General features: G+C 37.2%; 1 protein-coding gene across 4 annotated transcripts in view; it reads right to left on the reverse strand.

Moving 5' to 3' along the window:
- LOC135221977 (UMP-CMP kinase-like) overlaps positions 1-17,778 on the reverse strand; it is a 77,365-nt gene that overhangs the window by 4,558 nt on the left and 55,029 nt on the right. For all 4 annotated transcript variants that reach the window (XM_064260066.1, XM_064260065.1, XM_064260067.1 and 1 more), the window contains exon 4: positions 17,386-17,514. In XM_064260066.1, the coding sequence (XP_064116136.1) occupies positions 17,386-17,514 (129 nt within the window). The remainder of the gene's footprint in view (positions 1-17,385; positions 17,515-17,778) is intronic.

Consider the following 17,778-nt stretch of genomic DNA (forward strand, 5'->3'; position numbering starts at 1 on the left):
AAACAGTTTCAGAATTGTTAACAGTTTCTGAATCTGCGTCAGCTTTGCCCGTGTCAAATCCCTCGAAGTCTCGGGCGGATACGGCATCAGGCCAGAGTTTCCTCCACGAAGAATTCAAGGTTCGCCTCAAAACCTCCTGCCAAGCTTGATCGATGAGTCAGATGCATATCACGATATCAAAATGCTCCTTCCAAAATTCACGCAGGTGAGGTTTGTGGTATTGGTGATGTCGAAACATCTCTTGAAAAGATGTTTCGTATACAGCTTCTTAAAGTTCGATATCACTTGCTGGTCCATGGGCTGGAGGAGAGGGGTGGTGTTAGGCGGAAGATAAAGAACCTTGATAAAAGAATACTCCACTAGGATATCTTCCTCGAGGCCAGGGGCATTGTCCAACACCAGCAGACATTTCATAGGGAGGTGCTTCTCTTCCAAGAATTTCTTCACTGTCGGGTCGAAACACAGATTTACCCACTCGGTGAACAAAAGTCTCATTACCCAGGCTTTCGCATTAGCCCTCCACATCACTGGAAGCTTCTCCTTTAGCATTTTGTGAGCCTTGAAGGGGCTTCACCTTGCAATCACCACTGGCGTTCGAACAAAGTGCAAGCGTAAGCCTATCTTTCATAGGCTTATGCCCGGGTAGTTACTTCTCTTCCTCCGTGATGTACGTCCGACAAGGCATTTTTTTCCAAAAAAGGCCAGTCTCATCACAGTTGAAGACGTGCTGAGAACTGTAGCCTTCATTGATCGTCATCTTGTTGAATGTCTTAATAAAGGCTTTGGCCACTTTCGTATCTGAGCTGGCAGCCTCCCCATGCCGCACCACCAAGTGGATGCCAGTCCGTTTCCGGAATTTTTCAAACCACCCACGAGAAGCCTTGAAGTCTGGGGTTGGCGTCGATGTCCCTTCTCCTCCGTTGTTTTCGGCCTGGGCAATCAAATCGCCGAAAATAGCACTGGCCTTGTGGCAGATTGTCGTTTCGGTTATCATATCGCCAGCGATTTCTGTGTCTTTTATCCATACACGAAGCTGCCTCTCCATCTCATCGTGCACGTGGCTCCTCTTGTTGGACAAAATAGTCACGCCCTTGGAAGGTGTAGCTGCTTTGATGGCTTCCCTCTGCTTAAGTATGGTGCCTATCGTTGATGGGTTTCGGCCGTATTCCGTAGCGATCACACTCAACTGTATCCCAGCCTCATACTTCTTGATAATCTCCATCTTTGTCTCCATAGAAAGCATCCTCTTCTTTCTGTGAAATTCAGCAACTTTCTTGGGACCCAGGACTATACGTACGTAATTAAATTAGCACTAAAGTTCTCACACAACACGATAAAGTACAAAGCGAAATCACTAACACGAATTAATGTTAACCCTCTTACGCCGAAGAGTTCCATATTCCAACATTGGGGTTTTTACACTTGTTACCATTATGTTTGTTATTCCATATACAGGCGGTCCCCGGGTTACGACTGGTCCGGCTTTTACGACGCTTTTTCTTAAATATTCATTGAAAAAATCCGCCCTGGGTTACGACGCTTGTTCCGAGGTTACGACGCTGACGCTTCTGATACTCCGAGTTAACAACGCTTTTAAAAAATGCATACTATGATAAGAATCCTTTATAGTTTAGCACAGTATATTAATAAAAATAAGTTTTTGGTTAGATTACAACAAAAATTTTGAGGTTATGATGATTTTCGACACTTTTTATGTCGTATTTTTAAAATTTTTTTAGTGACGCCTCATATGCGGAACTAATTTCCGAGCGAATGAATACACTAGCTTGGGATGCGCAGTTTATAACAGTCCAAAAGCGCAAATAATGAAAAAATCATTGCTGGTTTCCAGTATACATAATTAACAAAACTAAGTTTCTGGTTAGATTACAATGCAAATTCCAAGGTTACGACAGTTTTTTATGCCTTTTAATGATACCTCATACGCAGAACTATACTCCGTTTTTTTTCGTCTGTCCATCCGCCTGTGGTGTTTTTGTATGGTAACACTGCGTCCCACGCTTTAGATAGTTACGATATGTGTAAGTTTTTGGTAAATAAAAGGATATCTGGGTGTACATTTGCAACTGAAAAGTGTTTTAATAATTTACTGTATGCGAATTACACCGTTAATATTCGAAATAGGATATTATTATAATCGTTGAATGTAAGCTGAATGTCACTATCTAAAGCCAGGGACGCAGTGTTACCATACAAAAACACCACAGGCGGATGGACAGATGGAAAAAAACAGAGTATAGTTTCTGAGCGGAGGGCGCATAAATTAATTTACGCTATTGAACTGTATGGTAACCATAGTCGAGGATAAGGAACGCATTCTCAAACAGTATACATATCCTTTAATACAAAACAGCAAAATATCATTGAAACATTATTTCACTTAAAGAATCCATTTATACTCTACTTAGACTTGGATATAAAAACCATAGTTTCTCTCTCTCTCTCTCTCTCTCTCTCTCTCTCTCTCTCTCTCTCTCTCTCTCTCTCTCTCTCTCTCTCTCTCTCTCTCTCTTTGTATTTTCCGACAAAAATAATCACTAATTAGTGTATTTTGATGTTTATTTTCATGACTAAATACATTTTTATAATACAAAAATGATTTACTAATTTTCAAATATTAATTTTGATTAATACTGTATTAGTAAGTTTAATAAGTTGAAATGATATCACATAATAAAAATAATCATTTCTCTCTCTCTCTCTCTCTCTCTCGCTCTCTCTCTCTCTCTCTCTCTCCTTCCTCTCTCTCTTCTCTCGTCTCTCTACTACAAAGATGTATGTTTTTTTGTATGATAAATAAATGATTTACTATTTTCAAATTTTAATATTAATTTATACAGCAATAATATCAATTCATTAAAGAAAATACCATAGTGAATTAGTAAGATTTTAGCTTATTATTTAAAAATTATGGAAGAATGAAGGAAATCCCAGTCTTCTTCCAGTAACCTTTTCTCGAGATCCAGGTACTAAAACCTGTCAGCTATATCAAGTTCTGGTGACCCTAGGCCAGGGGAAATGGGGCCTGGGAAATTTCCCCCCCCCTCCTGTCCTTGAATCTTCTCTCTCCCCTCCTCTCTCCTCCCTCTCTCTCTCTCGTCTCTCTCTCTCTCTCTCTCTCTCTCTCTCCTCTCTCTCATTTACAGAGACTCGAGATTTTTTATGTACTTGTTCTATTTGTTTTTAATACTTTCAAATAATAATAATAATAACTGTAATTACAAAATTCATATATGATAGTATTTTAAAGAAATACAATACGTACTAATCTATCCATGTCACTTTTAATTAAGGTTAACTCTCTCTCTCTCTCTCTCTCGCTCCTCTCTATCTCTCTCTCTCTCTCCTCTCTCCTCCGTCTCTCTCATCTCTCTCTTTTGCCACACAAGATAATAATGTGTCATAGTGGTAACTCCCTCCCTCTCTTTCGCTGGAAGCGTTACAAGTATTTTTTGAGAGAACAGAGAGAGATAAACACTCTCTCTCTCTCTTTTACCGAGATGAAAGAATTTTTATGGTACTAGTATGTAAAATGTTTATTGATAATTTCATTTATTTAATAATAATAATAATAATCAGCAACTGATCACCACAACGACTGTAATCAACAGCCTGAGATTGGAGCTACAGCGGCAAAAAGGAAGAAATGGACAAGAGAAGAAAATAAGGAAATATGGAGATGCTACATCAGAAGCAAACCTGACGGAGAGAGGATATAGAAGATTGGTAACAACATCTGGAATGAGAGGAATAACACCCCCCAAACAGAGCAGAGGCTGGCAGACAAGTAAGGAACATAAGAAAAAGAACTGGCTCTCCCCAACAGAAAGAGAAGAACTGGAAAGGGAAATGTCACACGACAACGAATTACACGAAGACGAACTGAGAGACGATGCCACAGAAGACGACAGGGAGGATGAGGTATCAAACAACGACACACGAAGAAACATCGACGAAGTAACAGAGAGGACGGAATGGGTAGAAAAGATTAGACAATGGATGGAGCCAGATACAGAGAGACAAAGATACCTTCCATGAAAGCCTACAACACCAAGAAATTAAGGGAGAGTGAGGTCAATGAAATAATGGGCATAATACACACAACCAGTATCACAGAAACAAATAACTTGACATATGCAGGAGCAAGATTAGTAGCAGAACTGATGGGGATTCGAACACCAACACCACCAGCACAACCAACCCAACAGAAACCAAAACAGCAACCTCCTTGGAAAAGGCGCCTGGAAAAGCAAATCATGGTGATGAGATATGACTTGAGTAAACTGAGAGATGGCAGAAAACAAAAAAGGCTAAGAAGCAAGAAAACAAGGGAGGAACTCAACGAGAAATACAAAGTACAAGAGAGGGGACTAAACAACACAATAGAAGATGTAAAACAGAGGCTTAAGGCCAAAGCACATAAGATCCAACGGTACATGAAAAGGAATAAGGGATACCAACAGAACAAACTATTCGGAACCAACCAGAAAAGACTATACAGCCAACTAAGAGGAGAAGACAACCACCCAGAAATTCCTGAAGCCGAACCAAGTAAGAGACTCTGGGAAAACATATGGAGCAATCCGGTATCACACAACAAACATGCAACATGGCTCCAGGAAGTCAAGGAAGAAGAAACAGGGAGAATAAAACAAAGATTCACAGAGATCACGGCAGACACAGTCAGACACCAACTAAAGAAAATGCCAAACTGGAAAGCCCCAGGTCCCGATGAAGTCCATGGATACTGGCTGAAAAACTTCAAGACCCTACACCCACGAATAGCAGAACAACTCCAGCATTGTATCTCAAATCACCAAGCACCCAAATGGATGACCACAGGAAGAACATCCTTAGTACAAAAAGACAAGAGTAAGGGAAATATAGCCAGTAACTACAGGCCTATCACCTGCCTACCAATAATTGTGGAAGTTACTAACAGGTATCATCAGTGAAAGGTATACAACTACCTAGAGGAGACAAACACCATCCCCCACCAACAGAAAGGCTGCAGAAGGAAGTGTAGGGGCACAAAAGACCAGCTCCTGATAGACAAAATGGTAATGAAGAACAGTAGGAGAAGGAAAACCAACCTAAGCATGGCATGGATAGACTATAAGAAAGCCTTCGACATGATACCACACACATGGCTAATAGAATGCCTGAAAATATATGGGGCAGAGGAAAACACCTCAGCTTCTTCAAAAATACAATGCGCAACTGGAAATACAATACTTACAAGCTCTGGAATAAGACTAGCAGAGGTTAAATATCAGGAGAGGGATCTTGTACCAGGGCGACTCACTGTCCCCACTACTCTTCATAGTAGCCATGATTCCATGACAAAAGTACTACAGAAGATGGATGCCGGGTACCAACTCAAGAAAAGAGGCAACAGAATCAACCATCTGATGTTCATGGACGACATCAAGCTGTATGGTAAGAGCATCAAGGAAATAGATACCCTAATCCAGACTGTAAGGATTGTATCTGGGGACATCAGGATGGAGTTTGGAATAGAAAAATGCGCCTTAGTCAACATACAAAAAGGCAAAGTAACGAGAACTGAAGGGATAAAGCTACCAGATGGGAGCAACATCAAACACATAGATGAGACAGGATACAAATACCTGGGAATAATGGAAGGAGGGGATATAAAACACCAAGAGATGAAGGACACGATCAGGCAAAAAAGAATATATGCAGAGACTCAAGGCGATACTCAAGTCAAAACTCAATGGAGGAAATATGATAAAAGCCATAAACACATGGGGCAGTGCCAGTAATCAGATACAGCGCAGGAATAGTGAATGGACGAAGGCAGAACTCCGCAGCATAGATCAGAAACCAGGAAACATATGACAATACACAAAGCACTACACCCAAGAGCAAATACGGACAGACTATACATAACACGAAAGGAAGGAGGGAGAGGACTACTAAGTATAGAGGACTGCGTCAACATCGAAAACAGAGCACTGGGCAATATCTGAAAAACAGTGAAGACGAGTGGCTAAAGAGTGCAGGGTGAAGACTAATAAAAGTAGACGAAGACCCAGAAATATACAGAGACAGGAGAAAGACAGACAGAACAGAGGACTGGCACAACAAACCAATGCACGGACAATACATGAGACAGACTAAAGAACTAGCCAGCGATGACAATTGGCAATGGCTACAGAGGGGAGAGCTAAAGAAGGAAACTGAAGGAATGATAACAGCGGCACAAGATCAGGCCCTAAGAACCAGATATGTTCAAAGAACGATAGACGGAAATAACATCTCTCCCATATGTAGGAAGTGCAATACGAAAAATGAAACCATAAACCACATAGCAAGTGAATGCCCGGCACTTGCACAGAACCAGTACAAAAAGAGGCATGATTCTGTGGCAAAAGCCCTCCACTGGAGCCTGTGCAAGAAACATCAGCTACCTTGCAGTAATAAGTGGTACGAGCACCAACCTGAAGGAGTGATAGAAAACGATCAGGCAAAGATCCTCTGGGACTATGGTATCAGAACGGATAGGGTGATACGTGAAACAGACCAGACGTGACATTGATTGACAAAATCAAGAAGAAAGTATCACTCATTGATGTCGCAATACCATGGGACACCAGAGTTGAAGAGAAAGAGAGGGAAAAAATGGATAAGTATCAAGATCTGAAAATAGAAATAAGAAGGATATGGGATATGCCAGTGGAAATTGTACCCATAATCATAGGAGCACTAGGCACGATCCCAAGATCCCTGAAAAGGAATCTAGAAAAACTAGAGGCTGAAGTAGCTCTAGGACTCATGCAGAAGAGTGTGATCCTAGAAACGGCACACATAGTAAGAAAAGTGATGGACTCCTAAGGAGCAGGATGCAACCCGAACCCCACACTATAAATACCACCCAGTCGAATTGGAGGACTGTGATAGAGCAAAAAAAAAAAAAATAATAATAATAATAATAATAAAACTTTAATTACAAAATTCATATGGTCGTATTTTAAAGAGATGAAAATGACCTTTCCATTTCACTTGTAAGGATAATTCCTCTTTCTTACAGAGATGAGAGAATTTTTATGGTAGATGCACGTGTTTATTATAAAGTGGGCGCTGAAAGTCTTTGCACCCCTGAACCCCTGAAGGCTGCGTAAAGACTCAGCGTTTTAAAGAATCCTCCATATCAGTTACGGAAAATGCCTGAGAGAAAAAATGACTAATTGGCACCTTTTATTGTTTCCACTGTGTCCTTGATTAAGGAAACAATAACTGATCAGTAGCTCATTAGCCGTGGTGTAAGTCTGTTTGTTTTGCTGGCACTCCTGTCAGGATTTGTTCATCTCGTGGTGTTGCCCTTGTGTTGCCATTCCCTGTGCCTTTATGCGTAATGGTGGGTCCTTATACTTCTAGGGATGATCGTGTAAGGGTCATTCAGTGTTTTGAATTAGGGTTAAATACCGCTGAAATTGTGCGGCAGACGGATTTGAAGCGTCGAACAGTTCAGAACATTGTTGCGAGGTACAAGGCATCAGGGAAGAAAGAGGTACCTCTTCCCGCCAAGAAGTCTGGGAGGCCCCCGTTGCTGTTTGAATGATCTATTTCGCTACTGAGAAGGGAAGCAGAGCTTAATCCTTCACACACCGCTCGTCAATTCAGGGAAGAAAACCCTGAAATTTTAGGAAAGTGTAAAGTACGTACTTTACAGACGTACTTGTCACACAAGTTGGGATTCAAGAGTGTTGTGGCTCCTAAGAAGAGCAAGCTAACTGACGCCCATATTAAGAAAAGAAATTTTTTTTTCATGGGTTTGGTAAATGGGACGTTAATAACTGGAAAAAAGTGTTGTTCACTGACGAATCCACTTTCCATTGCTCGGCAAGCACCTCAACGAAAGTTTGGCGAAGTCCCCGCCTTAACAAGTGCAGTGACAAACTTATTCGTCCTTGTGAAAAGTTTCCCAAAACTTTGATGGTATGGGGTTCTATGGGTTATGAGGGAGTTGGGGAATTGTGTATATTTGAAAATAATGAACGAGTGAACCAGCACATTTATTACATTGTGCTAAATGAATATTTAGAGGGGAGCTTTGAGAAGACAGGTGCTTCAATTCTTCTGCAAGACGGCGCACGGTGCCACACAACGTAATTGATTAGGAACTGGTTGCAGGATTGTGGTGTGGAGCTTTTAAGTGACTGGCCCCCTAATTCCCCTGATTTTAGTCCCATTGAAAATCTGTGGTCGATCATTAAACAACGTTTGCAGAAGGTTGACTGCTCCAATATCGAGAAACTCAAAGCCGCCATCATCGCTGCTTGGAACAGTATCGAACTAGAGATCTGTCAGCACCTCATTGAAAGTGTTCCCCGACGGCTGAAGGCAGCTAAAGAGAACAAATTTGGTGCTACCAAATACTAGAAAGTCTAAGGTAAACTCACACCATTTCAATATCTTAACTAAATTTTTGCATTGCTTTACAGGTCGAAAAAGGTGCGTGTGTATGCATTTGCCTAAGTTGCACTGGGGTGTAAAGACTTTCGGCGCCTACTTTATTTTCAAATAATAATAATAATAGAAGTAGTAATAATACGATAACTAATTTCAAAAGAAAATTCTTCCCTTCGTCTTTTTCTGTATCAATTTCCCTACCTCATAACTCGTGACACTCGGAGCTTAACAATGCCATACAATGGTCAATGAATTTAATAGCTCTCTCTCTCTCTCTCTCTCTCTCTCTCTCTCTCTCTCTCTCTCTCTCTCTCTCTCTCTCTCTCTCTCTCTCTCTTTGTATTTTAATGAAAATATACAGTAATTTGTGAATACACAGTGTTGCACATGAAAAAAGTAAATTAGTGATAATTTTAGAGATATGGCCCTATGAAAAATTGCAAATTAGTGAAATTTTCCCTGTGGACATGTTTTCAAGAACGTCGTTCCGGCTTACGACGATTTTCGGGTTACGATGCGTCTTAAGAACGGAACCCCCGTCGTAACCCGGGGACTGCCTGTACAGGCAGTCCCTGGTTATCGGTGATCTGGTTTTATGGCATTTGTCTGGTTCCTTAAATTTGGCGATTTAAGGTGCCATACCAGGCCAAGTTCCGGTTTTCGGCACCATAAGGCACCAATAATAGTTATGGGGTCATAACATACCTGACAGAGGTGCCAGCCATAAGGGTGCTTATGGTGCTGATAACCGGTTATAAGCACCATAAACCGCCGAGTTTCAGTTAATGGGGGTTTTCGCTTATCGGCACACCCCCAGAAACAGAACCCCCACCAATAACCGGCAACTACTGGTACTACTATGCCATTTATTGATTATATAACACCTGTACTACTATGCCATTTATTGATTATAATGGTTATAGAAATGTTACAGTTACCAACAAGAACATTTGTATCATAATTACAGCTTTGGCTGCTTTACTGGCTCTTTCAATTCCTTTATTGCCTACATGGGCAGGAATCCAATGCAGTATACTTCATTTTACCTTCTTCATGTAATGTGTATAATTTACCTTCTTGATATAATATGTGAAATGAAAATTTAATTAATAGCCCCAGGGTATTTTCTGGATTATAATTTTGAAGGGTTTATATACTAATACATCTTGAGTTGCTAAAAATTATAAATTCCTGAGAGGGCATATATCTTTAATAATTTCAATGGTTGTTCTTCTTGCACATGGTTCCGCTATGAAAACAGAAGCAATGTTAGGCAAGGAAAATGCAAATCCCATGCTTGACAGATCTTGGAGCAACAGATAATCCATTGTCAACACAAAGTGGTTTCATGCAATAAGGGTCTACAGTATTTTAGTTTTTTGTGTGCCCTTACAATTGCATTGTTAAGGAAACCATAATTCCTTTCGATAATTGCAAAAAACAATTTAGCTAGACCAGTAAAATGTAATTCTTAACATCCATAATACCGAAATGAAGGATTTGATTACCTATATTCAGGAAGAATAATTACATCTTATCAAATAAATTACTTCTTAAAAATGAGATACTTTAACTGAAAATGCTGAAGGTTCTGACAAAATTTATGAGGGGGTCTGAATCATTAGCTATTAAATAAAAAAATAAAAAACAGTTGCACACAATATTTTCTCAATTGCTGTAATGTTGTATTACATTCTGCACATGGAGACTGGGTGCCAGTTCTCAGAAAATTTACTACAAAAAACTAAACCCATGCTATAACACTGATTACTTTATTTTTCAAGATGTTTCATTCTAGATTTGGGGAATGTTTTAAATCTAAATACAAAAGAAAGATTTTTTAATAATATAAATTGTTTATAATACATGAAATATATTTCATTTGACCCTATTAATCTTGTGTTGATATACTTTAATTTATAAAGAAATAGCACCAAGTCATAACTATTCACATCAGTCAAGGTTGAGTTTCCTACTGTGCATGGCCAGCCATGCATGTGACAGCCCTATTACTCACTCATATATATTTGCCGAATTTGTTAGTTTCTTGTCCCAGACACAATTTCCTATAAGAATTTCAAGATAAATTGTCAGCTGGTTGGTTGGCAGCAATGTGCAAGTGCATTTTCAGTCACCAGCTGGTAACACCCTAACTTGCTTTGTGTAACCTCAAAATGTGGCAAAGTTCAGGAGGGCAAGGAGTAGAGAACTCAATATATGTGTGCCAAGTCAAAATGAGAAAATTAGGTATTGTATATACTCATGTAACACGCGATCTCTCATATTATGCGACCCCCAAATTTTCACCCTTAAAAATTATTTTATCATGTATCCCACTTATCATGCGAGTTAAATTTATGAGACCAAATAATATTAGGCTAACCTCTTTTCCTCCTCTGTCTATTCCATTTTTTAAGAGGGCTAATCCCTATTCCTCCATCTCTTTCTTTATCCATTCCATCTTCTAGTTAAGTTTAAAAAAGTTAGAGAATGCCAAAAGTATTGTTAGTAATGTTATAATGTTGTGTAAACGCATACAGCCAGAATCAGCTGATTTGCTATGAACAACCGAATCTGATAACAACAGCATTTTTGTTTGTATTTCAACCATTATGCGATGGTAAAAAATTACTGTACTTATGTTACAAAGGACGTCAAGGAGAATGGGACTGATATACTTTTACATTACTATATCCTTACTTGCTATGGAGAAAAGATCAGCAAGGGCATATACTGCTAAATTTAAGCTGTAAATTTCAGCTGAAGCTGAAGAAAGAATGTTCATCTGCTAACAACTATTATCGTATATCAGCAACATGGATGAAACTCTCGCAAACTTCAGTATAGTATCATCGAACTCTATTGTAAATAAAATTTGAGAGGAACTTGTATTAATCAAAACTACTGAGCATGAAAGAATTTACTGTTTGCACTCCAATAAAAGATAAATAAGTAAAGCTCGTAGTATTCTGATGAGATCAAGTGAAAATATCGAACGGAATCTGTTGATTTTTGTTTACGCAATAAATATGCCCTCAGAGCCATCTACTAACTAAAAAATAACTAAATTTCATTCACAAACAATAATACATATTCAAGTGATATTTCTACATGAAAACACATTATATAACGTAAAATAACCTTGCCCCATATAAATAGAGTATCTTAAGATTCATTTGTGCTAACTAGAAACAAGTAAGTCGCTCTGATTTGTGTTCAATACAGCAAAACAAACTTACCTCACAATCACCCTCAGCTGATTTCCAAACCAAAACATTGATTGCTATGTTTGTATCTTATAATACAAACTAATAGTAATATGAAAATACATATATTATTGGATGCAGTGAAGTAAAGCATAACTTTTTAAAACATCTATGGAAAAGATGCATACGATATTCATTATGTTTGTATTTTACCATACAATACTAATATGTGATTACGTATTACATACTCTAATTTTATATCTCGTGTATGATGCAACCCCCTTAAAATTAGCTCCAAAATTAGGTCTTCAAAAGTCACATGATAAGCGAGTATATACGTGGTACCTCGACATACGAAAGGCTCAACTTACGAAAAACTCGAGATACGAAAGCAAATACGAAAATTTTTACAGCTCTACATACGAAAATTGCTCAAGTTACGAAAGGTTGTTGCTGTAAAGTCCAGAGATTTGCCCGGACCACCGAGAACAATTTTAAAACTCCCGCGCCGCCAACTGAGTAAACTCGCCACCATCCTCCCGCTCTCCCATTGGTTCCTGATGCTAGTCACCCCATACGATCCTGCTCTCCTATTGGTCAGCATCTACCCCTTGTGCTTTAAGTATTCTATTGGTAAAAGGATGCTGTAAACTGAAAAACTTATTCATGCAATACATTTAATAAAAAAAAAAAAAACATTAGGTAAAGACAGAATAAAGAATAGAAATGAAGGGTTATTATACTGTTTGGTAGTTTCAGTAGTTGAAGAGAGATAATGAAAATTCATGGCTTACTATGTACTAGGAAAAGTGATTGCTTGGCGATCGTTCGATACTCGTAAGTGCTGGATGTAAACAGAAGTTTGGAAGTTTTTTTTTTTTTTATTATTATAGTTAATGGTTACTTAATAATTATTTGAAATGAGTACATGCAATACATTTAATTAAAAAATTGTGAATTAGATATCATAAAATATAAAATAAAACAAGACTGCTCATCGAAGCCAACAAATACGTATTTTTTCGAATTCTTCTTCTGTTTTAATATTACGTTATGTATATGTTTCATTATAGCTGTCAGTAACTTGGTATCTCGATTAGGTAAAGATAGAATAAAGAATAGAAATGAATGGTTATTATACTGTTTGGTAGTTTCATTAGTTGAAGAGAGATACTAATGAAAATTTATGGCTTACTGTGTCCTAGGAAAAGTGATTGCTTGGCGTTCGTTCGGTACTCGTAAGAGATGAATGTAAACAATCGATTGGAAGGTTTTTTTTTTTTTTTTGTATTATAGTTAATGATTAATTAATAATTATTTGAAATGAGTACATACTGATTATTTATACATTTTATTGGCATATTCTAAGCTTTTAGCTTCTTAGGTTTAGATGTCAGAATCATAGACTAGGCTGCAGTAGCAACCACTAACATAGGCTAGGCTTATTGCTAATGGACATATGCTAAAGTCCTAATATATGCAGTAAAAATGGGGTTTAACATTACATGCAGTTGAATATTACTCAAGTATGTACAGTATTTTGCCTTTTAGGAGTCATATTTCTTCCGTCGGATCGGCGTCATAACCCTAGAACATGTGTTGTAGGCCTGGAAATATAATTTACTGGGGTGTTTTTGGAGGGCTTGGAAAGGATTAGCCATTTTACATGTAAAATGTGGTCCAAGATACGAAAACCTCATGATACGAAGGGCGCCCCGGAACAGATTAATTTCGTATCTCGAGGTACTACTGTATATAAGAACTCAATTTTGTTTCAGTACAAACGTATTACTCGTATATTTTTCCAAACTGCTATTTAAGTTGGAAGGCTACATATGTTGCAGTAAAAACCTCCGGAAAGCTCAGGTATACAGTCTGATTGAGATCTTGTTGGTTAGAGATTAACAAAGAACTCAGAGTTCTGAAAGTTCAGGAGTCTATCTATGAAGTTCAAAACCCTAAATGTGTGAAATGTGAGATCTGCAACTCTTGGTAATCAACATGCAATAGATGATTGCACACAGCTAATGCGCAGATACTAATTCTGACAGTTCCCAACTGGAAGGGTAAGAAACATAACCCCAAACAGAACATGAAATTGGAACAGGTTGCCTTTTCAAAGATGTAAAAATAGACAAGAGTCCAGATCAACTGTAATCTACCCAAACAAAATACACATACAGAAAGATTATGAAAACCATAGCCTTGTAATTGAAGCCAAAAAAAAAAATCAGGGCTAAATAAATAAAATAAGATGAATAATCCATTAGACTTGCACACAAAAAACCTACCAATGGTTAATGGCACCTGCTTGAGCTTTTTCTTACTTCCCATTTTCTTACTTGAGCACTAGTTAGTGCTCACGTAAGAAAATGGGGAAAAAACCATTAATTTCAATTAACCCTCTTACGCCTAAACCCTAAAAACCAAAACGTTTCCCGTATGCCGAGGCAGGTTTGGAGTGAGCGCGGAAGCGGAAAAAATATTTTTTTCAAAAAATCACAGCGCGCTTAGTTTTCAAGATTAAGAGTTCATTTTTGGCTCCTTTTTCTTGTCATTGCCTGAAGTTTAGTATGCAACCATCAGAAATGAAAAAAATATCATTATCATATATAAATTATGCAATATATGGTAGCGAAAAAAAATTCATACATAATTGTATTCAAATCAAGCTGTGCGAAAAACGGTTAAAGCTAACAAGTTACTTTTTTTTTCGTTGTATTGTACACTAAATTGCAATCATTTTGATATATAACACATCGTAAAACTATCAAAGCAACACAGAAAAAATATTATCACAAAATGATGCATGAATTCGTAACGGGCGGACGTAAAAAAATGTTTTTTTCAAAAATTCACCATAAATCTAAATATTGTTCTAGAGACTTTTAATTTGTTTCAAAATTAAGACAAATGATTGAATATTACGATACTGTAAGAGTTTTAGCTTAGAATTGCAGTTTTTTACCATTTCAGAAGAGTTAAAGTTGACCAAATGTCAAAATTTTTATATATATTTTGTTTTATATGCAAATATTGCAAAATTGAGAAAAGCTACAACCTTCAAATATTTTAGTTTGTATTCTTCATGAATTTGCGCACATTTTCATATACGAAACTCTATAAAACGCCTAATATGAAAAGGAGCAAATATTAGGAGAATGCGACGTACGCATTTCGGAGATTTGCGGCCGCGAATCGGCACGCGAAGGGAAAGAAAGTTTTTTTTCAAAATTCACCATAAATCTAAATATTGTGCTAGACACTTCAAATTTGTTTTAAAATTAAGATAAATGACTGTATATTACTAGATTGTAAGAGTTTTAGCTTACAATTGCGTTTTTCGACTATTTCGGTAGGGTCAAAGTTGACCAAATGTGGGTTTTTTTCTATTTATCGTGATTTATATGCAAATATTTTGAAAAAAAGGAAAGCTACAACCTTCAATTATTTTTCGTTGTATTCTACATGAAATTGCGCACATTTTCATATATAAAACTTTATGAAACGGCTAATTTTAAATGGTGCAAACATTTCGACAATCGCACAAAAAAATTTTTGATTTTTTTTGGACGAGTTACCGCGCGGACGTAAGGAAAATGTTTTTTTTTTTTCATAAATTCACCATAAATCGAAATATTGTGCTAGAGACTTCCAATTCATTGCAAAATGAAGATAAATGATTGAATATTACTAAAATATAAGAGTTTTAGCTTACAATTGCATTTTTTGACCATTTCTGTAGAGTCAAAGTTGACCGAAGTTGAAATTTTTGCACTTATCGTTATTTATATGAAAATATTTCAAAATTGATAAAAGCTACAACCATGGATTGTTTTTAGTTGTATTGTGCACGAAATTGCGCACATTTCCATATATCAAAATTTATGTAACGGCAAATAAACATTAGGACAATCGCACAAAAAAATTTATCGGAAGAGTTACCGCGCGGACGTAAGGAAAAAGTTTTTTCATAAATTCACCATAAATCGAAATATTGTCCTAGAGACATCCAATTTGTTGCAAAATGAAGGCAAATGATTGACCATTTCGGTAGAGTCAAAGTTGACCGAAGGTTGAAATTTTGGCACTTATCATTATTTATATAAAAATATTTCAAAACTGTTAAAAGCTACAATCATGAGTATTTTTTCATTGTATTCTACATAAAATTACGCACATTTTCATATATAATACTCCATGTAACAGATAATTTAAAGCGGTGCAAAAATTATGTCAAAGTGACAAAATAATTTTTGAGATGTGTCACTCATACTTTTTAGTGCGATAAGAAAGAAATTCGCGCTTGCGCGCCTGCGTAACGATTGTAAACAAAACAACACCTTGATCCGTGAACTCCCAGCATCCCCCAAGGCGCGTGATTCAAAAGTTTTCGGCTGGTAGGCCTATAAGTATTTTTCCGCGAATTTTTAAAAAAACTTTTTTGAGTCAACGTATAATACGTCCAATCGGCATATGGGAGACATTTTGACTCGATGTTTAATACGTCCAATCGGCGTAAGAGGGTTAATGGAAAAAAAATTAATAAGTCAGCAGGAAACCAAACTTACCCTTTGTACTTTCTGGAGAACAAACAAAGATAAGCACAAAAAATACATCTAAAGCAGCTGACACGAACAGGAACTATCTTTAAAGTCACTGACTACAATTGACTATTTATTCTGTTACTAATAATCAATTTTTCAATGTGTATTAGTGATTTATAATGATCAAATGACACCAGAAATTGAAAAGTACCTATAAATGCCCATTCATCTTTTCCTCTTGCAAAAACCACAAAATTGCTACACCGACTGAATTACAAGATTTAAGTAAATAAAAACAGAAAATTAATTGGTAAAAAGCACAGAACAGCCATGCTATGCAAGGAAATGCATGGGGTAGACTAGAGCTGCGCACACCACTGTGTGATCACGAAAAATTAAGTTACCGACTCGGACATACTTGCGGTTCCATGTGGTGCATGTGGAAAGAAACTACACTTCTCTTCCTCCTGTCTGTTAGTATAGAATAGAATAGAATATAGAATTTAGGCCGGAGCCAAGCACTGGGACCTATGAGATCATTCAGCGCTAAAAGGGAAATTGACAGTAAGAAAGTTTGCTTAAATCTACCAATTGCAATAAGAAAAAATTTTCTGAGAGGGTGGAAAGTTGGATAAAAGAAAGAAATAGGAAATAGAGTAATGCTGCAAATCCTCCTGCCTGCGGTGATCTTGGGAAGATTCACACCACAATTATAAGCATACAGGTATACAAAAGTAATGGGGTTGTAATTAAGTTAACAGATTTTTTGTATACACATACTATATAACATTTTTCATTTTTTCCCCTGTACAGTAACTCAATCTATACATAAAGCAAAACCCCATCTGGGTGACTGTAATCATTAATAGAAATGTGGTTACTTGTCTCTGAAGCATCCCTGACATACAAAATTGCTGCTAGATCTAAAACAATGAGTTTTAGATCTAGCTATCTTGACAAAAAGTCAAAATCAAGATAGCTTATCTAGACCAATGACTCCAAGAAATTGTTAGGTAATGGTAAACATATAGAAAAATAGTAAATGATCAACAATTTATCACTACTCCATGTTGTACGGCATATGAATATTTTTTTACATGCAAAATTTTATTATTTGGATTAACAATTTTATAAACCTGTCAAATAAAAAGCCTAAATAAAATTCCAAAACTCACTTCTAATGGGCAGTTGAAGAACAAAACAAATTTAAGATTGACTTTCTCTCCCATCTCCTTATTCCAGCCTTCTAAGTTATTTTGATTACGTGGGAAGCCATCAATCAAGAAAGACTCCTTACCAGAATCCTGAAAATAATGCAAAAAAAGAAATAATAAAAAATATTCCTGCATATACACTGGTACATCTTACAATCTTACAACAATTCATTTATTTTCACAGCCGTTTTCAAAAGTATAAATAAAATAGAAAAAATGTTCCTATGTTTCAAGAATAGAAGACTAGGTTTACAAATACACATATGAACCAGTCCCCATGGGAGGGGGGGATAGCGCTGTCAGTGCACTTCACAGATGCAATGGAGGCATTACTAAAGGTTCCTTGCAGCATCC

The sequence above is a fragment of the Macrobrachium nipponense genome, chromosome 3 (genome assembly GCF_015104395.2).
Source record: "Macrobrachium nipponense isolate FS-2020 chromosome 3, ASM1510439v2, whole genome shotgun sequence".
Lineage (NCBI taxonomy): Eukaryota > Metazoa > Arthropoda > Malacostraca > Decapoda > Palaemonidae > Macrobrachium > Macrobrachium nipponense.